This window comes from Balaenoptera musculus, chromosome X, assembly GCF_009873245.2.
Source record: "Balaenoptera musculus isolate JJ_BM4_2016_0621 chromosome X, mBalMus1.pri.v3, whole genome shotgun sequence".
Taxonomy (NCBI): Eukaryota; Metazoa; Chordata; class Mammalia; order Artiodactyla; family Balaenopteridae; genus Balaenoptera; species Balaenoptera musculus.
Window position 1 is genome coordinate 27,627,633 of NC_045806.1, and position 23,411 is coordinate 27,651,043.

Genomic DNA, 23,411 nt, shown 5'->3' on the forward strand with positions numbered 1-23,411 from the left:
GATAGTTGTGTATTTAATAGAAGGATTTCAATTATGGGGGGGAAAAAAAGTGTATGACTTTCCCAAGGAAGCAATTTAACTACAAAGTTTGGATCTTTATTTTATGATTATATATATAATATATAAAACAATATATATTTTGTTTTATATATACATAAAACAATATTTTCTAAACCAAGATTTAAAATAAAAATGTTTTTAGATGATGCTATTATTTTTAACTTTAGCAAGATTTGTGTATGTGTGTGCGCACATGTGTGTAGATTAACTAATGCATTCATTTTGTACAGCAGTATGAATTGTACCTACTTTCTGAATAATGCAACATGAGCAAAGGTGGCCAGAGGAGGTGGGCAATGACAATGGACGTAATTCCAAAATCTTTCTAACACATCCTCACCAAAGACGCTCATCAGTGAGTTGTTCTAGCTTTCTGAATATTAAAATCCACCTATTATGTAGATGATAGGTAGGAAGCAAGAGCTTGGCAGTAGAACTGAGTTTTCATTGTTCATAACAATAGTCTCATTTGGTAAATAACGACCAAGTCCTCCCTTATGAAACAGGAAACATTCGCAACAACTGGAAGCATAATACAAAATCCTGTTTATAAAAATATCTATGTTTTCCAACTGCAGCAGCACACACTTGGCTTTCTGTGCTTTCGATACATTCCAAGGGAAAGTTAAATGATGACTGAATTCAACACTAACCTTTCTCAGGTTTTGTTTTCCTCTCTAGATTTGAACGTTTTCAGCCCAAGTCCCTCTTCCAGAATGTACTAAGAAATGTAGTGGAACTAAAAGGTAAATATGACTATCATGTTTTTCAGCATCATAAGTCACATTTGTATCTGTTAAAAAAATCTAGCCAAAGAGCAGTCTTTCCTACAAAATGGTCATTTATAACTTCCCTTTCTCATCTTCTTTAAAAAATAATTGAGACGCAGCTTGTTTAAGCTAGAATAGACTGAAGACATTCATATTTAAACAATCATGTGTGATTTTTAAAGCAAACTTCAAAATTTAAAACAGTCAAAAAGCACTGCCTATTTAACTAGCAACAGCTACGTATTTTATTATTCTAGAAAAAGAAAGAACAAGTTCACTATTGCTATTAACTGCTGATGGGCTCCTTAACGTTAGTGCCTTTCACCCTGGTTATAATCTTTCACAAAATCTTTTTTTTTTTTTCTTTTAAGGGCAGCTTAAACAGCTCCGCTAAAACTTCAGAATTCCTATTTTATCTGTCGCCCTACCTCTTTTTTCTTTCGGCCAGCTGTTTGCAGACCTCCTGCCACCGCAGATTCAGGCTTCCCAATTTTTCTTGTAGAATACTGGCATCTGTTTTTGAGGACTGCTGAATTATTTCTTCCCCATTTGCATTCAATATCCTGACAACAGTTTGCCGCTGCCCGATGCCATCCTGGAGTTCCTGTGAGATACCAAAAAGGCAAAACAAAAATGAAGCTCCATGTCCTTTTATTTGAGAAAAGATTAAACAATGTGCTACCACATGCAGTTCTATTGGGAGAGAAAGAAATAAAAAAGCTCCATGTGAAAGTTTCTCTATGAAACTGACATGCCCATATCCAAAGGATACAAGACAGAAAGACACCTTTTATGTGTCAGTAAAAAAGCACCCTCTCAGTTCAGCTCGTTTTTATATTTGTAAAGCTTGTCAGCTAGAGGATGTTATAATGTCCTACAAATCAATTAGTTGGGAACCTTCTCAAGAGCAAATTCGATTTCTTGTCCCCACAAGGATATTCCATGTTTAATAGTCTATGAAGTGTTGTAAAATTTAAACATGAAGAAAGTATTTAGATTTCTTCGAGACTGTCAATATGAGAGGTGAAAAAGAAGAAACATAGTGTAGCCAGAGTATTTTTTAAAAAGCCTCGAGATATTTAAACAAAAATTCATTACTATACGAGAAGGAAATTTATTTCAAATTCTGTTTCCATCAATGAATTTTGCATTATAAAACCACATAAGGCTGAGAATTAATTGCTTTCAGGGGCAGCCTATCAAGAAATCCCTAAGGTACACAGAAATTTAAAAGTAATCTATAGCCACCAGAACATTTTTATGAGTCATTGACGGTGTCAAGCTTAAATATCTCTGCTTTTTATCCTAAATGAAATTTTAAGAGTAGAGTGTCAGAAAAATAGATCTTTTAAAAAAGACTGTTACAACCAAATATGTATTAAAAATGCCTTTTGCCGTTAAATAAAAACGGCACTCTACCTTTTTTTTAAAAAAAAGGTAATCTAGAATTTGTAAGGCAATTACAACCCATTACTAAATCTGAAGTTTAGAAAATGAAGTAATATAAGAACTTGAGATATTTACCATATTTCAATCTAAAGGACTCACAGACCCTTATGTATGGATGGGATAGTCATTATGCAGACCACTTTCCAGTACATGTGATTCTAATTACATAATATTCTTACATCCCTCTGTCCCAAGAGCAAGTACGTACAAACTCCATTACCTGCTTGCCAAATAAATAAATGAATGCCTGTTTTCTAAGACTGGGTCAAATCTCCTTTAGATTCTCATTACACATAAATTTCTTGGGTTTTTGTTTGTTTGTTTGTTTACTACTTTCATGTATTATTATTTTGAATATAATTTTGGGTAGTATGTCTTCAACAGTTAAAAGACTCACTAAATCTGCAAAAATGACAACAGGCCATTATTCCAGGAGCACAGTACCTCACAATGAACATAAAACTGCACAGTCACTGAGCTATTCGTAAGCTTTCCTGACCATACTCTCTTGTGCATGAGATGTGCTCTAGTAAACACGTGATACTTCCTTGCAGCTAGTTGACTTCACTTGCATCACACTCTAACACCTGTTCAGATCACTGTTGCATGTGACAGTCATTGCTTAGTAACAGGTAGCCCCATTCATAACAAACTGTGTCTATATTCCAATTATACCATAAATTCCTTGAGGTCAGAGATTGTGTCCTATATACAGTCTTGTTCCTAATGCTTACTATAACATCTGGTTCATGAGGGGTTTCAATAAGTATCCACTGAGTGAATGCATGAATCTATGAATAAAGGAAGCGGAGGAGGAGAGGAGGGGAGGAAGGAAGGAGTTCTCATCATTGCCAAGGTATTATTAGTATTAATACTGATCACTGAACCTCCTAGAGATTCAAAGAAATAAGTACAGTTTTCTAGGTTTTAGGCAGTGTATAATCTAGCTGACAAGATTAGACATATTTGTGAAGGATAATTTGTTACACTATATACAGTAGAATAGAGAAAGCAAGGTGCTCAATAAATGATAGATCAGAAGGGGGAGGATCTTAGTGGAAGGATGAAAAGGAGATAATTTGGGGGATAATTTGGAATTGAAAGAATAGGTAGGCCTTAGGGAGATGCAGGGTCGGGGCGGTGGGGGGGAAGGGGATGGCAGAAGACAAGGCCTATGGTGTGCAATTTTTGTGATCTGATCCCGAGTATACATTTGGGCTCTATGTCACCGTATGAGAGTGGAAGTTTAGGGAGAGGTGTAGCCCTGGATTAATATTGGGCTTGGGCAGAGAGGACCTTGCTTTTCATTAAAGACTTTGCAATTCGTTGGAGAGCAACAGAAAATGACATAAGTACAGGCGTGTCAGAGCTAGAGCTGTGTTCCTAGGTAATTCTGAGGCAACGTTTAGGCTAATGTTAAGGCAGGGACACAGGTAAAACAGCTAGGACAGGAGTCTGCGAGGTAGGTATTGGGGCTAAACCTAGAGTTTCGACAATGCACCAGAACAGAAAGGCAAGAGGTAACATGAACTGTTAAGGCAGAATCAACAGGGTTGGAGAACTAGCTGGATCATGCAATCATGAATGACTCCTGAAATGGGGAAACCTTTGCCGAAAACACCAAAGTCAGGGAAGCCGTTAGAGGAGAAAGATTATGACTCTAATTTGTATCTCCAGTGGTGTCCAATACCCACGACTGTTAGAAATACTTTTTAAAAATGCATGGAGCACCTATCAGATGTGTACTATAGCACTGCGTCTCAAACTTTAATGTGCACATCTCCTAGAGATCTTGTTAAACTGCTGATTCTGATTCAGTAGGTCTGTCGAGGGCCCCAAATTCTCTACTTCTAACAAGCTTCAAGGGGATACTGATATTGTTGGTCTGGGAACAACACTTTGAGTAATAACATGATAGAGTAAATGCCTTCTGGATCTTTGTTAAGGAATCAAAGAATTCTTGAGGCTAGGTTATAATGCTATAAACTAAATCTGCTTCAGAATTTTCTCTCAGCCCCCTTGCTTTGTATTTTTGATCTTGGCCCTTCTACTTCATGGCTGATGGCTACAGTGACTTTTACAATCCAATTGTAGAATCAACAAGGGTTTTATTATTTCTATTTCCCAGATAAGCGATAGAACTGAGTAGCTAAGAATTAAGCAATAATTTAAAATTGTTAGATCCAAATCTCATTTATACAGAGTCCCAAATCAGGGCCTTCAGATTTTTTTTTTAATTTTGTGAAAGAAGAGCTCGTTAAATAGTGTACTGCATTTGTGTGAGATTTTGTAATTGGGAGAAGTATTTATAGTGTGTGATTGACATGAGGAGAATTTTCAGTAATAAAGCTTAAGACGACAAAATAATGGATCAAAACAGGAAGTAAAAACTTGTACATGTTGTTTTACAGTTAGTCTCTGAGCCCAAAGATAAAATTTGACTTACAAAATTAAATGTAAAACCTCAATCAACTTTATTCACTTAGTGAAAAACTAATTTTCATTCTATAGCTTCTAAATATTTTAAGTACTAAATTATTCACTACCAGTGAACTTCCCAAGCTTTGATATCATATTAATGCTCTGTTGTCATAGGCATCCTTATCTATTTCTCTGGCAATTAACATCTAGTCTTAGCTTTGGCTAGAAAAAAATCATAATTAAATTGATTGGATTATTCATCATAGTTAGAAAGCTTATTGTGTTTTGATTCCAATATTAAAGCATCATTCTTAATAATGACTGCTTATCAGACTCCCCTAGGGAGCTTTTTCAAAATATAAATATAAAAGTCCAGAATTCCACTGTAAACCAACTGAATCAGAATCTCTGCGTGAAAGGGGACAAAGGTGCGTAAAATAGATACACTATTAAAGAAAGGTAGGCAAGAAATACGTGGAGCAGAAGGGGCATGTTTTAGAGTTACTGTATTATTATTAACTTCTTGTATGCTTTTTAAATTGAGAAATGTTCCTAAATTATAGAAAGTGACACACATATCTAAGTCCTCCAAGTCTGGTCAAACTGAGGGAAGAGAAGAAGAATTATAGGCAAGGAAGGAACAGCTATCAATAGATTTTTATAGAGGGAAAAATATGAGACAAAGAAACGAGTACATTTTATATGAAAACATAGCGTAAGTTTAATAAGTATATTTGTAAAACTTTCCAAAACTGTATCAAAACACAATACCTGGAAAATAAAATGTGACAAATGAAGAAAAAGAAAAAGCTAAGAAGCAGTTATGGGAAATTGTACAATGACAAATTGGATAAGCTATGTAGGAGATAAAGAATTGGCAAAATATCACAAACTAGGTGGAATAGGAAAAGAGACGAGACAAAAAGTGATTGGGAGAAAAGATAAAGACTGAGGGAAACAGGAGAGAGAAAAACAAACCTTCACTGAACAAGCAGATATGTCAAAAATCTAATCCTGTGATTTACTGGTAAGTCTGTTAATGTTTTATTTTGAGACAGATTAATCATTGCCTCAGTTTACTCATTGGTCAAGTGAAAACATGTAATAATATGAACCCTCTAGAGATTTGTGAAACTGCCAGGTAGAAATTTATGGTGCAATTTCATAAAAAAATATGATGCACTATCTTTGCCACTGTTCCTCTTTGTCAGTCCCTAGGATTCAAGTAAGAGTCTGAAAAATTGTTTCTGGTCCTTTTCTCAAAGATAAATTGGACACGTTTGTCTCTCATGTTAGTTCTTAGACTATACAGTCATGACCATCTTTAGAGGTTTTAACGTGCTCAGAAAATATCTTTCAACTTTTGTTAGATGATGCATTTTTGTAAGGAAATGGACACATACTTAGGGAAAACAGCAGACTTAGCAACAGGACACACTCAACCTAGCCCATTCATGGGCTGGGTGATTCTATCCTCGTGAAAGACTTGATGACCCTGTGAGAGCACCTCATGAGGATAGTGACAAGGACTGAAAGATGGCTAACACTGGGGAAATCCAGCAGTTTAAAAGAGGGAGAAAGAGAGGCAGAGTGAAAAAAAATAGTAAACACAAAAATAGGAAGGATTAGAAAAAGTGAAAAGTGGTAATTTTTTAGTAAAGAATGAAAGGTGTAGGAGGCAAGAATCAAGGTCCAGAGCCCAGAGTGAGGAGATCAAGAATGATGCCTACATATTTACTACAAGATTAAGTCCAAATACTAGCCTACCAGGCAAAGTGTGAAGGGCCTCTACAGCCTGTTCTCTCCTCCGCCTTTGCTGCTCCCCAATTCCAACTTTAACTCCAGCTCCCAGGAAAACAGAATGGCTTTCTGCTTCCTTGAGTGTCCCAAGTTTTGCAGATCAAACTCATTGCTCAGCTTAAATGTTCGTCTTCTGCTGGGCCCTTGAAGAGCCAAGAGAGAGCTAAGTGCCTCACCTCTGTATAGGTATTTATAAAATATTTCTATTTAGTGTCATTCATTGGTAGCGTTCATGTCTATATTAGACTTTATAGCTAAGGATTAAGTAATACTGAAGGAGTTTTCTTCTTTCGACCATAAAATGTCTCCAAATTTGAACTGTACCTCAGATTCAACTTTTATCTAAGGACCTACAGATCTTTGATTTGTGATTTGCCAACTAAATCAAATCAAAGGGAGCAGCCTTCACAAATGATCAATCAAAAATAAAATGCACCTTTTTAGTCTGTTATTTCTCCTGGTCTCATCTGTTTTGCATTTCAGTAAACATTTATTGTGTCCCACTAATAATAATGCTAAAACAACATGTATGTTTTTGTTAGTTTGTTACAGGAAATGGAGGCAGCAGGGGGTCTGGTTAGATTTCATCTAGTACTCTTTTTTCCTGTGTAGTAGATGTGTTCGTTGGTACAATTCACTATCTGCTCCTGATAATGGTTGCTATAAAAGATAATGAGAACTCCTCCTCAAACTAGAATTAGATTGCTCCTTTTCCAAAGCAAACATCCTGCCAACGAACTAAAGGAAAATTATGTACAGTAGCGATTTATTTTAATGGGACATTTACCTAATATCAAATTACAATGAAATTTCCTTTAGACGTGTTTATCTCATCCACATCAGTGATATATACATTCATTATTATCACTTCTATTAACGTGCATACCAAATGAATTCATCATAAAGTACTTTAAGTACTACAGGCTTTATGAGATTATCTCAGGCTTTTGTTTTCTTCCTTCCCCAAGAAATAACGCCTTGGGGGGGAAAAAAACCCCAAAACATGCATTTCTCAATTTCAAGCAGATTCCAAAGGAATAAAACAGTATATATGTTAAATCTCTGCCTTTGGGGATCTGAAACTGAAGGCTGCACGTTCAATCTGTCCTCAGACATGTTTTGGCATTAGGACTTTAATAATTTGAATGCCTTCAGGTGGAGCATACATGCCTTCCACTGCCCTCTGAGAGCAGTGGCCCTTGCTTTAAAGGAAACTGTTGTTATAAAGCACACAACTTTGCAAAGTTAATAGGTTTTACTTTGTTCAAATCAATGTTAGGCCTCTCTAGGTTCACAGATTTATTCAATCCTTTTTGGCTTCTAAATCATTCATTAGAACTTCAGGAGAACTACCTGGAAATATTTAAGAGCTGTTTTTCTCTCCATTTACTTAGATCTGTTAAGAAAACAAATTGACGTTTCTCTGATCAAAAGGCGGCTCTTGTCTCTGGCCATGCTTTCATTACGTGGTCCTGGTAACAGAACACATGACTGGAGGCATAAAATTCTTTCTACGTAATTACTAGGATAGTTTTAAAAACGTGAGATATCTCATCACTTAATCTCATTATCTAATCTCACTGGCTCTGAAAAGTTGTAGTTCCTGTTGGTACTTGCCATGTTTATCAAATATTTTCACCCGTTGAGTCATTCATTGACTGAACAACTACTTACTGAGCATCTCCTATTAGCCAGGCACTATGCTAAGTGTTGTGTTCATCACTGGCCGCAGTAGAAGGATGGATTGGAGAAGGTCTAGAGTAGAAATAGAGAGACCTCGTAGTTATCACTGTAGTTAAGGTGAGGAGAAATAGTAGCATGGATTGGGGAGTCAGTGGTACAAGCAGAGAAAAGTTGATGAAACCAATTGATATTTGGGAGGTAGATAGATAGGATTTAGCCATTCAGTGGAGATGTGAATGAAGGAAAATACATCAACTGGGCAGTTGGAGATACTGGGCTGAACCCCAGAGGAAAAATTCGGACTGAAAATATAACTGCGATCATTACTGGCAGAGCTAAGTCTAAAATTTGTGATGTGGGTTTGGCTCTGAATATGGTTGGATTTTTCATTTTCATTGAAAACTTTATGGGTAACCTCAAAGGTAGCATTCATAATCCAAACATATTTGGGGACTCCCTGCATATTTGCATGAAAATTGCTACATAAGAAAGTGAGATGAGTAATGTCATGACTGGCCCTTGCTCTATCTCTACACTGAAACATTTTCTGTTCATCTGCTGGCAAAGAGATCAATCTCATGATGTGCATAATATAGAAAGTTGAGAGGCAGTACAATTCTCCATTTCAAAAAAAAGAGAGTATCGCTCTCATAAAGCTGTTTGTACCTACTTACCCTACATTTGACCCACCCACTGCTAAAAATCACTGGACAAAGATGAATTAAAATATACTCATGAGAGAATGAATAAGAGATCAGGAATTAAACTTGTCCCTTAACAAACTCCTTTTCTGTACTCAAAGGAATTCTATGTGCTTTAACTGTGGCATAATCTCTAAATGGTTGTTCAGTGTAGGTAAACTGTTCAATGCAGGTAAGTATTCTCTTCAGTATGATTCACTCCAACAAATAGTTAGGTTACTATTTTGTATCTGATACCTTTACAGTGATAAATAGGTTCGTATTTTCCTGTCAATACTCAGTTTCATGGCAGAGAGAACAGGAGGCAAATAACTACATACAACACTGTATTATAATGAGATTATGGAGATGATCTGTAAAAGAGACCAATTACTTGTGTGATTGTGTATATGATTGTGTGTGTATACATATATGTACCTAGGTTTGGGGAGATGATCAGAAGAAGAAACACAGAGATTGTGGTAATTATGATTATCAAAGCCTGAGGCACTGGACACAGTGCTGGGTACTGCTTACCTTAATAATGGTTCAATAAATATTCACTGATAAATTGAGCATAAAACTAGGCAAGATATGACAGTACTCTTGAATGGTTTCCCATCTGAGAAAGGTTAAAAGTAAAATTCTGAAATATATTCAACACCCTAGTATGGAAGAGAGACATTAAAAAATAATTGTGTTTCACTAAAGTCTCATCTCTTACCACAAATAACAAGTTATCAAAGTAAGGTTTAGTTTCTCAGGCCCCTGAGAATGGAAAGGCCCAGAAATAAAGAGGGATAAAAACAGATCCCTGTGTCTAACATCAATTAATTGATTTTAAACATTAGCTTAGATTACAGAACCCCCAAGACATCCACTAACAATCCACCTCTAAGCACATGTTGGGCATCGCTAAGCCTTATATGTCCCTCTTGCCAAGTTACACAGGCATTAAACACAAGCTACCCTTTTTTGTTAAAGCCTTAATTTCTGAGGTTAGCTTTCTTATTTTCCAACTCATTATCTGTTGTATGGCAATGCTTCTCTCCTTCATGGAATTAGATGAGAAGATGATAAAAAACAATTGTGTAACTGTTGTTGACTGAGCACATCCTCTGGAAATCAGACAAATCAGGCACAAGAATGGATTCTCTCTGTTATTAACATATTTGTACAGTGTCAACAATTTGTACCTTGCTGAACTATATACAAACGAGAAGAACCTAAGAATAAAACAGCCAGGGGACTTAAGCAAGTCTTCTGTTAAAACTTCTGGAATTACTCATGTGAATCCCTAAAATACCAGAGATAGTTGCAAAAAGAGGTGGTGTTGACTTCCTTAGAAATCTAGTTTGTGTAACGGAAAAGATTCAATTATCAAATGTTAACTTTTTCTACATTTTTTATGTCTAGTGAAGCTTCCTTCTTAACCACTCCTTAGCATTTCGGCACATTTCCATTTGACTTAAACCCAAAGAAAGTCAAAGAAAACACTAAACTCTTAAATGTTTCTTAAACTCAAAGAAAACATTTTGAAGCCAACAATAACATCATTTTGAAACTGCTTTCTCTTGTTGATTTTACTCTTTATTTGAATGACATCTGTATTCTCCCAGTTACCAGGTTGCCAGTTCATCTTTGTTTTATCCCTTTCTTTCTTTTCCCCAATTCAAGTCTTACTGATCCTAACTGTTACACCTCCTGCCCAGTTGATTCCATCACTGTTACTTCCCCCTCCCTCGCTGGTTGTTCACCACATTTCACCTATGTTAGTAATACTTCCCCCCAACTGTTTTCCTTCACCGCTTCTCACACCAAAACATCATACGTATCCTTTCCAGATTAATCCTCCTGATGGGCAGTGCTGGTGGTTGATTCTCTGCTCAAACATACATACTGAATCCTCATTACCTGCTTAATGAAGCCCAAATAGCTTAGGTAACATTCAGAACCTCATAGTATCCTGGGAGAAACCTTTCTAGGCTTCTCAAATTGACTCTACAGTTCTTCATCCATGGACAACTCACAGTGATTCCTCGGCCATTCCCTAGACCTTTGCCATTCTCTTTCCTCCATCACAAATGCCCTTGTTTCGACTTATGCAATCCCTTCATTTCAGTCCATTAGACTATGAGCTCCGGGAGACAGAATCATCACTGTTTTTCTCACTCTAGTGCCTAGCAAAGTGCCATCTACATAGTAGTGCTCAAAAGACGTTTGTTAAATGGATAAATGAAAACACACCCCAAATACTATCACACTTACGAATAAAATTTCAACTAGAAGTCATCTATCCCGCAAAATTCTACTGCCTATCAACTGTAGGATGTCTTTCATAGTCTATATAAAATTAAACATCCTTATTTTGGATGCAAGTTTATGAGTTTCTTTAGTGCAAGGACACTGTTTCCTCCCTTCCTTCCTTCCTTATTTGTTTGTTTATTTATTTAAGCTGCCTTGGGTCTTCGTTCCTGCTCTCGGTCTTTCTCTAGTTGAGGTGAACGGGGGCTACTCTTCGTTGCGGTGCACAGGCTTCTCATTGTGGTGGCTTCTCTTGTTGCGGAGCACGGGCTCTAGGCACGTGGGCTTCAGTAGTTGTGGCATGCAGGCTTCAGTAGTTGTGGCTCATGGGCTCTAGAGTGCAGGCTAAGTAGTTGTGGCACATGGGCTTTAGTTGCTCCGCGGCATGTGGGATCTTCCTGGCCTAGGGCTCGAACCCGTGTCCCCTGCATTGGCAGGCAGATTCTTGACCACTGTGCCACCAGGGAAGCCCAGGACACTGTTTTCTTTATGTTTGAGTTTTCCACCACATTAATCAGTAAAAGTTTGCTGGCTACATGACTAAATGAATAAGCATATTACGTGTGGTAAAAATAATGATTAAATTATATTTCTGTATTTTAAAACACCTAGTAGGCTTCTAAGCAACAAGTTACTGCTGATGGCTCTGAAGAGGCAATCTTCAGCAACTAGTCCAAGAAAATTAAAATGTTCGGCACTTCATATTAGTGACAGGGATGTCCATGGAGCAGGGCTTCTACAAAGGCAATGCACCGCTGCCCAAGCAGCAACACTGCTTTGCAATGGAGTCTTCAGAGAAAAATTTTTAAAAAGTAGGGAAATGTCTCTGTCATTTCCAATTTCCAAGTTATATCAATGACCTCAAAATATTACTTTCACCCAATAAGAAGGCAAATGATCTCTGTTCATGAATGGCCAGTGAACACATGAAAAGATGTTCAATATTGTCAGTCATCAGAGGGACGCAAATTAAAAGCACAACAAGATACCACTTCAAATCCCACAAAATGGCAAAAATTAAAAGGACTGTTAAGATCAAATATTGGTAGGATGTAGAGCTAATGGACAGCTCCACCATCGCTGGTGGGAGTATAAAACGGCACAACCACTTTAGAAAAGTGTTTTGCACTATCTTATAAATTTAAACATTTGACTCAGCCATTCTATTCCTAGGTATTTACCCCAAAGAAATGAAAACATGTGCTCACAAACAGACTTGCACACAAACATTCATAGTGTCTTTATTCATATATCCCCAAACTGAAAGCAGCCTGAATGTCCATCAACGGAAGAATACACAAAGAAATTGTGGTATATTTATGCAATGTGAATATTAACCAGCAATAAAAAGGAGTGAACTATTGATATACTCACAACATGGATGACTCTCAAAAGTAGTATGTTGGTCAAAATAGCACATACTGCACAATTCCATCTATATGGATTCAAGAACTGACAAAACGAATCTATGGTGATAGAAATTATAACAACAGGTGCCTATAGGGAGTAGGAATTGACTGGAATGTGGTATGAAGCAATGGAAATGTTTATTTATTTATTTTTTTTCAATTGAGGTGTTGGTTTTATGAGTAGAATCACTTGACAAACTTAAATTGAACACAATATCTTTGTTTCCCAGTTCTTGGGACATCCTTCTACACTTCCTTATTTATCTGCTACAGTCATACAGAGCAAGAAAGCATAGAAAATAAATGAAATGGCAGGATCTGAATATTAAGTGAAAGTGTCTTGAGAGACTGAAATGAAGAACTAAATTTAATAGGTTCAAATTTTATATAAGAATAAGCTTTTTCTCCCCTCTCAAATAAATCTGTTTTATGTTTTATAAATTTTGCTTCTATTAAGAAATAAGAATAATATCACTTTCAAGTACTTATCTCTCCTCACTAAACACTACCTTAGCCATGTTAAGAATGAAGGTTTCTAACAAATTTAACTTCTCTCTCACTTCACAAAGCACATATATCAATAGATGTTCCTTATACAAGAAAAGAACTAAGAAAGGCTGATTGCCAAACCTCTGTCATTTGCAGACAGAATTTAAGAGAGTTCAGAAGACTGATCAGGTTATATGGGGACAGACTTAGTGAACCATCAGGGATGTTATACTATTTTTTTTATCCATATATATGACGATCGATTTGAACAATCGTTAAGACAAGTAAAGTGGCATCCATCTTCCAGGAAAGTGTGTATGTATATGTGTGTGGTGTATTTATTAGATTAAGAAGGGGGGAAAAAAAGCATAGTGATCCCATGATCTTAAATTTTGAAAGAGAAAATGGCTCAAGAAGCCTGTGAGACTTTCAAAAATAAAATTTTGACAACATAATCGTGAATAATCCCAAAGAGGTCTTAAAAAGCAGTGTGGTGTTTAACAAGATGCATGCCACCACACAGGGGATCCTAAACGAGCTCAGATTCTGAAAGTGTATCAACACGGGATGAAATAAGAGATGCATAACTGAGGGCAAATACTATAAAGAACAATATAGAAACAGTGAGGAACAGTTGAGCCCGGAAATGAGCAAGACTTGTGATGATGTTAAAAACAACATCCAGGGCCTTTTCACTTTCATTTGGAGAAAGAAGAACCAGAAAGAGATAGGGTCACTGATTGGGGCAGAAGGGGAAGGTGAGGGATAGAGATGACACAGAAAGCAGAACTGCTCAGCTCCTCTGCTTGTCTGCTCTGTCAGGGACAATGTTCATCAGACTGGAAAAGGCATAACTGCATGAGAGAAATGAAGTCCAAAATAGGTGAGGGAGTTTTAAAAGAGCACCTTGCTGCTCTAAATGAGCTAAAATCTCTGGCCCCAGACCAATTATATTCTGGGGAAATGAGAGAACTTGCACAGTATGGTCCTACCCTGCTGTCAGTGGTCTTTGAGGAACTATGTTATCACTGGAGATGAGCAAATGTCATCCCAATTTTCAAAAATGGGAAGAAGTCAGTGCAACTGGTTTCCATCTATTCCTGCTAAAGAGCATTTCTGGATGACTGAACAAGGCGCAAACAAATACTCATTAGCAAAGACAATGTGAGGCGGCTCATTTGGGTTTGGATGACAACTTGTTCTCACGGTGGACATGCGTGCCTGTGTTTGTGGTTTAATCTCTTATGCAGTATGAAAATTGAATTCCACATTTCTAAGCAATTTAAAATAATTTCTTTCTTCAGCTAATAAAATTGTCCCCAGTTGCTAAAATGAAGTAACCCTGTAAATACTTCATTGTATTCTACAAGGTGCAGCAAAATGTCCAATTGCCTACCACCTGAACAAATTCGAGGACCTTTGGTTAATAATGAACAGAGACAACGATCTGGTGTATGAACCACTCTGTGTATTTGACATGGCAAAAATATGTTTTCTTTACACAAGAATAGAACAAGAGGAAATAAGATTCAGGGACACTGAAGAATCTACGTAGGAGGGCAATTTCTGAAAAGAGAGGCATGTTAGAGTTAGACTAGATGAATATCAAGAAAAATGTTAAATGTGATCTCTGGGAAATGAGATTATTAATGATTTTTACTCTTGGTTTTCTTTCATCATTTTGAATGTATTTTTACAATGAAAAAGTATACTTTTTCAATCAGAAAGATAGGTTATATTCATTTGGAAAATTAATATAAACTCAAACAACATATTTTATCTGGAATTTTTACTTAAGAGTGAGAGCACACAACATAGCCTTTCCCATTGCTGTATTTTAATTATTCAAATGCAGTATTTCAAAATAAGGTTATCTCATTTTATCTACTAAGATTGCAGCACTTGTAAATATAATTCACTATATTATTTGCTCAAGTAGATACTATTAAACTTACTTAGGAATACAGCCATGTATAGTGGACAAGATACACCTCAAATTGTAAATGATAATTCATCACATCTCAAATAATGTCATTAAGTTCCTCTAATATCAATATCATCATTTCCCAGCTCTCTTTAATGGTATTTTTCTACATATTAGTTTAGAATAAATCAACGTCTACCATGAAAATCCAAAGGCAAAGCATTTTTTAAACGTTCCATAGGTCCAGTTTACTTGATGCCCTATGAACATGCTGCCTTTTATAAAAACTAAGACAAATACTCAAGTGAGGACAACTTAGAATTATAACAGCAAACATATTTTAGGAAAATAGCTGGAAATGGCTCTTATCTTGTTTTGACATTCAAAATAAACAGCTAATAAGGACTGTCATGATTTGGAGGCATTTCCTCAAACTCCCACTCTATGCCACCCTTTTCCCATACCGAATTTCCTTTTTCTTATCCCTGACCTTAATATAAAACTTTCGTGTGTATCTCGCTTGTTCCATTTTTTCTATTAGTATTTCATTTTATAGTTTGAAGTTTTGTTATACACTGTCTCAAATCCTTTGTGGATTGTAGGAGGGTATAAATCAATAAAACCTAAAACTCAATTTGTTCCTTTAAAATAAGCACTTTAGATGTTTAATCAGTAAAGACAAACAAAGCTATCTTTGTATTTTACATTTAAAGCATTATCATATTCTCAACGTGGAAAGAAAGTTGTTAAAAAAAAAAAAGAAGAAAGATGGGGGAGAGGATCAATCTGAGACATTCACAATACATTCCAGATTCAGCAACAACTTAAGTACCTACCTACTCATTGCTCCCAGTATGATCCTTTGCTCAAACCAGGAATGTCATTTATCATATAGAAAATTGTGTCAAACAGGTGAAGATATTATTAACACTATGCTAAGAGAATTATTACTATTATCTCATAGGGATAATATATTACCCTTACATACTTTATAAAGTGCTATCAGATGATTATTTCATTTGAGACCCGCACAAATGCATGAGGTAAGCAAAAAATGTGTTACTATCCCCACATTAAAGATGAGGAATTGGAGGTGATGGATATGTTTATGGCATAGACTGGCGATGGTTTCACAGATGCGTATTTATTTCTAATATCATCAAATGTATACATTAAACATGTATAGCTTTATAAATATCAATCATACCTCAATCAAATAGTTTAAAAAAAGAAGATGAGGAACTGGGAGCTTAAATGGCTTGTCTAACTCATCCTACCGGTATCAGAACCAGGACCAGGCTCTAAATTATCACCACGTTTCACTGAGATTCCCCGTACTCAGTACTGCCTCTTTTCTAACTCAAGTACTTAGATATTACAGAGATATGCAGACACATGAAAAGTAGAAAATACACAAAATTGGGCAAATTGCATACATGTTTAAATTATTGTGAACATAATAAACCAAGTTTTTCATTATTATAGCTCTTGGGAGAAAAAGCTTATTTTATACAGGTTTTCCTATTTAAAAAAACTATTTTGTCTTCCCATTTGATAGTGTTTGTATATTTAATTAAATGTGATTAGGTAAAAAAACGTGGATCAAAATAATGAGAAAAATATCAACCCAAAAAATGTTTGAAGCTGATTTAGAGAGGACCACAGCATTCCTAGATCGGATTACATGTTCTTGTAAAGCTGTTATATTAGAATGTCATGCTGACATGATTCTTGATAATGTATTTAATGGTTAAAATATGCATCGTGAACATTTGTGTAGAGCTCATTGCATCTAATTTTCTGTTTCCTTTGAAACAAGAAGGTGAATGATGCAATTGTGGTATTTTTGCTGTTAAACTTAATGAAAATTCTGTCCACTATCAATCAGATGGATCTTTTTTTTGTTATCCAAACAAACATGCTCAAGAGCAATTTATTTTTATTGAAAAGTCCTGTACTAACATCATGAAAAAATACAAACAAGGCTCTAATTTCTTTCAGATGCACTTGCTGGCAAGGTACACACTGTTGCGTAGGGGACGCTTTACTCTTACATTTATATTATTGATGTTATATGGACAGACCAGGTGTTGTACAAATGGACACGTTTTTAAACGAGCATTTTTCAATAAATAATATTGGCCAATCTTCAGAAATGAAAATGTGCACATTATCTTTTTCTCTATAAAAACAGAAGGTTGAATGAGGCTCATCTGAAATGTTGCTGCAATTGAGTGATGTCTACCTAGGCCAACATTTGTGTGGGATGATTTGTTTCAATGTGTTCTTATAGTAATAGGTTATACTGTGACGATGACAGGTCAACAAACCTCACACATGCCATAAAAACCAACGATATAGGAAGAATAATTTCATTTTGTAAGGATTTAAAACCATATTTCATTTTGAAGATCACCCTAAGAGACAGAAACAATGTGAAAATGTGGTAATAAGTCACTATTATTTCTTTCAAAAAGAGAATTCACAAAAATAGAAGAAATCAGAAGAGGCCATAAACATGAACAAATCTATCTTCTACTATTCTTAGTTAAGCATATGAAGGTTATTTGGTTGAAGCTCTGCCATTCGATACTGAAAGCCAAAAACAAAACTTCTGCATGATGATTTAGAAATCTCTGAATATAGCAATGCATTCTCTACCAATTAGGCAATATTAAAAAAGAAATGCCCCACTCCTCAACATGGATGGTTATGTTAAAAAAATTGCTTTGAAAAGTCAATTGTATTTTTTTAATACGAAAATCAACATTTAGTTAAATAGTTATGTTGCCACTACATAACAGCCTTTGGGTAAGTGTGGATGAAGTTGAGAGAGCTCTCACGTGCTTAAATCCTGACATTGAGATTTTAATTGACAACCAACATTATCTCTTTAGTTCTACATATCTAAATATACAGAAGTGAGAAATAAGGTAACCATTCGTCTATAAGACTAGGATAATCAATTAATTTGTTCAGTAAGTTTTTATTGAGTGTGCTGCATCTTACATGAGACAGTTCCTGACCTCATGGCATTTCAATCTGGGCATAAACAAACAAGTATACACACACACACACACACACACACACACACACACACACACACACACACTGTGCTAAGTGCTATGAAAGAACAACACAGAACACTGTTAAAAAAATAGTGGAGGAAATGCCCAATAATTGGGGAACTGTTAGATAACTTTATTAGATGGCCTGGAAAGGCTTTTGTGAAGAGGTTATTGAAATGGAAGATGTGCAAATAATAATAGAGTTAACTGTTTATCCTGATAGAGAAAATAGAATGTGTGAATTTCCTAGTCAAGAAAGGGTTTGTAAATGTGTGAGTAAAAAGAAGCTGAAAGAAAACAAGAATGGCTGAAGCCACTTGGGTGCAAGGGAGGGTGGCATGAAATGAATTTAACTGTACAGATTCATGAACAAGAATGGTCACTACAATGACCAAAATTTAGAAACGATTCAAATGCCCAATAATGGGAGAATAATTAATTATTCATTTTGAGATTTTATTATATTGCCTTTTAAACTAAAAATGTATAATTAATGATTAAATGAAATATGAGGAAAATAGTAAATAATAGAAGATAAAATAGTATATGTAATACTATTCTACTTTTTTAATAGAAAAAAAATTCTGAAAAAATCACTGAAAGTTTGAAAGCAAAGTTCAAACCAATTAATGGCAATATATGGAGATAAAGATTATGAGTGTTTTCGTTTAAAAAAATACTTTTATGAGTTTTCAAAATTTTGGATGCTGAACTTTAAAAATTGTAGGCAAAAATAAAAATGAAACACAATCACCATAACACCTTTCTCAATATTAAAAATAAGCTTAAACAGAACTAAAACTAAAATGTTCTTTTTTTTTTAGCATCTTTATTGGAGTATAATTGCTTTACAATGGTGTGTTAGTTTCTGCTTTATAACAAAGTGAATCAGCTATACATATACATATTTCCCCATATCTCCTCCCTCTTGCATCTCCCTCCCACCTTACTATCCCACCCCTCTAGGTGGTCACAAAGCACCGAGCTGATCTCCCTGTGCTATGCGGCTGCTTCCCACTAGCTCTTTTACATTTGGTAGTATATATAAGTCCATGCCACTCTCTCACTTTGTCCCAGCTTACCCTTCCCCCTCCCCGTGTCCTCAAGTCCATTCTCTATGTCTGCATCTTTATTCCTGTCCTGCCCCTAGGTTCTTCAGAACCATTTTTTAGATTCCATATATATGTGTTAGCATACAGTATTTGTTTTTCTCTTTCTGACTTACTTCACTCTGTATGACAGACTCTAGGTCCGTCCACCTCACTACAAATAACTCAATTTCGTTTCTTTTTATGGCTGAGTAATATTCCATTAACTACAATGTTCTTGTGTGTATGTACACGTGGAGAAAAATACTCAGTGAGACACAATGTTTGAATCCTGTTAACTGTGATAGAGATGAGTGTCCATAGGTATGTGTGTGAAGGGGAAGGTCATCTATCTGTCCATTTATCTGTCCATGTGTCATGAGTATAAGACACTTGAAATAATGTTTGCTATTGAGTTATTATTTTTTTAAAAAATCACTATTTAATCATTTATAAAGCTCAGCATGATTTGCCAAACAATTAAGACCTTATTTGTATTCATGAGTGTTGGAGGAAACATGTTGAAATACCCATATGGTGAAAAGGTTTAGCTGACCACTGCTCTTAAATTCATTTGCTTATGATCTTCTCTTGGAACTGGGAAAAATGGAAAGATCAAAACTGTATTCAAATATTGTGGTCTTTATACTCAAAAATCTCTTTGTTATGTCTATTCTGCCTTATACAAGTACACAATTGTTTTTAATAGAGGTGATGACAGTAGTAATAAAACCACTCCTAAGTATTCTGAAAAAAGAAATGTTAGGAGTAACTCTCACCTGCTGCCTATTTTCTAGCATGCGTCTAAATAACTTTTAAAAATCAGATATATATTGCCTTGAGAAACCAGTACACTAGATGGAAAATCAGACTCAACAACTTATTACATAGTTTTCCAAATTGAAGAGCAATTTGTGCTTGATCACAGAATGGCAGGTGATTGATTTGATACAACTCCAGAGAAGTTAAGATTTAGAAGACAAAATAATTTGTCCATTTATCAGTTATTTGACTTCGAGCAAGTTACTTGATCTTCAGTTTATTCATTTGTAAAACTAAAAGAATAATAATACTAGCACCTACCACCTAGTGTTGTTGTGAGGATAAAATGAGATCTTAGAGCACCCGGTTCTTACATTTTAATTTCTTTTTTTCCAGCTCCATTATGCATGCTGCTAAAAATTATCTTCTAAATATTGATTTATACCTATATTTTCAGAAGCAGTTTTTATTATTTAATGTGAGATATTGGTAGAATTTTTTGGGAGTAGTAAATCAGCCTTAAATTACAAGTGATGATTACCTGCTGTCCTTATTAGCTCCTGATTTGATCCAAAAGCACTGCAGTATTGTATGTTACTCATTGCCTTTTAATCAATTCTTAAAGATTTTGGATCCAACAAGGAGAACAACAAATGTTGAGGCAGCCAGATTTTCAGAGCCTCCTTTGCAAATAAATAATGCTTGGTTTTGATTTTTCAAAGTAACATTTCAGACTAAGTTTTCCCCCTCAGACGTGTTTGTACTGGATCAGAAAATTTTGTCCATGCCTCTAATAACAGTGAACGGGTTTTTGACAAGCATAAGGAATGTTTCTGGATCTGTTTCCTACTCCTGTGAAATGGCAAAATATTCGCTATATTATATAAAAGGGAAACTCAGCCCTGCACCAAGGCAATCACTTTCTGTCCTTAATAAGGAAAAGTAATGGTAGCAGGAACTAGGCCAAATGCCAGAGCCTGTTTGTATTGACCCAGCTTCTGCTATAGCAGGTTATATACATCTATCCTGGGTAACATTCAGCCCATTGAAAGTGGCTTTCTTGTTACAGTGAATTACTATTATCATCAGGGCAAGTTTCTCACCACTGGCTTTTGACTATGGGGAGTCAAATGTCAATCAATCAACCCAACAAACAACAGCCACCAAAGGAATATTTGTTCATGTAATTATGCCTAGCTTTGGAAGAACTCTATTGTGACTGAAGAGTGGTGGACAGCTCAATTGATCTTTAATGCACTAAACAAATGCATTTAATTTTGGGGCGTCTTAGTAACTTTCACGTATAAAGGGCTCTAATAGCCTGCTCACGTTTTCTTCCCTCTGTATTTATATAACAACATTTCCATATTTAGTATGACTAGGTGCTCTGAGGTACTTTTTGAGTACTAGGAATAGAAAATAACTATTGAGCGTTCTATATATTAATTTCGGCCCATCATTAACTTTAGCTTAAAATGTAAGATTTGAAAAGGGTCCACATATTGGAGGTTTAAGAAAAAAGTGAGTATTATTTGTTAAGGTGTACAGCGGGCAAAGAAAGCAGTGCTTAATGTTAATTTTTCTTTGTAGTTAATGTCAAGGCACCCACAGTTGCCAGGTATATCTGAAGTTTTGGCTCACAAAGCATTATATTGTCTTTGCCTTAGGACATTAGCTAGAGTAAAATGGCAATAAGATTTGCACAGGCATTAAAAAAACAGACTTAACAGGAAAAATGCTATTTAAAAATAATAACATTAAGAGCAATACCATCTTACATTCCTATTGTATTTTACAGCTTACAAAGCATATAAATTAATTTGAAAAACTACCACACATTAACCCTATGAAATATTTATATCTATTTCTCAACTCTGAAGAGTGGCCAGTGATTTTCAGAGAAATTGCATTTGTCAGGGTTCTCCAGAAAAACAGAATCAACAGAAGGGGTAACACTCTCCATTAACACCTTCACAGACATACTCAGAATAATGTTGGATCAAATGTCTGGACACCCCCGTAGCCCAGTCAAATTGACACATAAACAAATTACTTAATTTCTGTGCTGAATAATTTTAAGGTAAATTGATGAAGTTGAGATTGTTATTACCCTAGTATTTCAACTTCTAGCCCAATTTACTTTGCTCTTATACTATATTACATTTCCTACACAAATGTTCTTAAAGCAAATTTCAAAGACTGTAAATTTCTTTAGTTCATAGATCCTGCCTTATTCAATGTATAAAGAAAGCTCAAACACACCTATTTGACAGACGTGAGGCAGTTACTGAATGGAAGAAAGTATTTGCAAATGATATGACTGGTAAGTGGTCATATCAAATATGTATATACAACTCACACAACTCAACATCAAACAAACAAACAACCCGCTTGAAAAATGGATAGAAGACTTGAATAGACATTTTTCCAAAGAGGAAATGCAGATGGCCAACAGGCACATGAAAAGATGCTCAACACTGCTAATCATCAGGGAAATGCAAATCAGAACCACAATGAGATATCACCTCACACCTGTCAGAATGGTTATCATCAAAAAGAACACAAATAACAAACATTGGCAAGGATGTGGAGAAAAGGGAATCCTCGTACACGGTTGGTGGAAATGTAAAGTGGTGCGGCCACTGTGGAAAACAGTATGAAGGTTCTCAAAAAAACTAAAAATAGAACTGCCATATGACCCAGCAATTCCACTCCTGCATATATATCCGAAAGAAACAAAAACACTAATTTGGAAAGATACATGCACCCCAATGTTCACTGCAGCCTTATTTATAATCGCCAAGACGTGGAAGCAACCTAAGTGTCCATCAACAGATGAATGGATACAGAAGATGTGGTATATATATATACTACTCAGCCATAAAAAAGAATGAAATTTTGTCATCTGCAGCAACATGGGTGGACTTGGAGGATATTATACTAAGTGGAATAAGTCAGCCAGAGAAAGATAAATACTGTATGATATCGCTTGTATGTGAAATCTAAAAAATACAACAAACTAGTGAATATAACAAAAAAGAAGTAGACTCACAGATATAGAGAACAAACTAGTGGTTACCAGTGGGGAGAGGGAAGCAGGGAGGGGCAATATAGGGGTAGGGGATTAAGAAGTACAAACTATTATGTACATTATAATCTACAAGGATATATTGTACAACATAGGATGGGGAATATAGCCAATATTTTATAACTGTAAATGGAGTATAACTTTAAAAATTGTGAATCACTATATTGTACACCTGTAACTTATGTAATATTGTGCATCAACTATACTTCAATTAAAAAAAACAATGCACAGTATAGTAAATATAGGCAACAGTTCTGAATTATAATCAAACATGTTAAGAGACTAGATCTTAATTATTCCAACCACGAAAAAGAAATGAAAATTATGTGACATGATAGAGGTGTTAACTCTCCCTACAATAGCAATCATATTACAACATATAAGTGTATCAAATCAACAGGTTGTACACCTTAAAT

The 23,411-nt window shown here is 35.5% G+C and overlaps 1 protein-coding gene across 1 annotated transcript in view; it reads right to left on the reverse strand.

Annotated features, from left to right (window-relative positions):
- Nucleotides 1-23,411, reverse strand: part of LOC118889001 (dystrophin) — a 1,535,792-nt gene that overhangs the window by 673,016 nt on the left and 839,365 nt on the right. Inside the window, exon 41 of the mRNA XM_036840547.1 lies at nucleotides 1,259-1,434. Coding sequence (XP_036696442.1) covers nucleotides 1,259-1,434 — 176 coding nt within the window. The remainder of the gene's footprint in view (nucleotides 1-1,258; nucleotides 1,435-23,411) is intronic.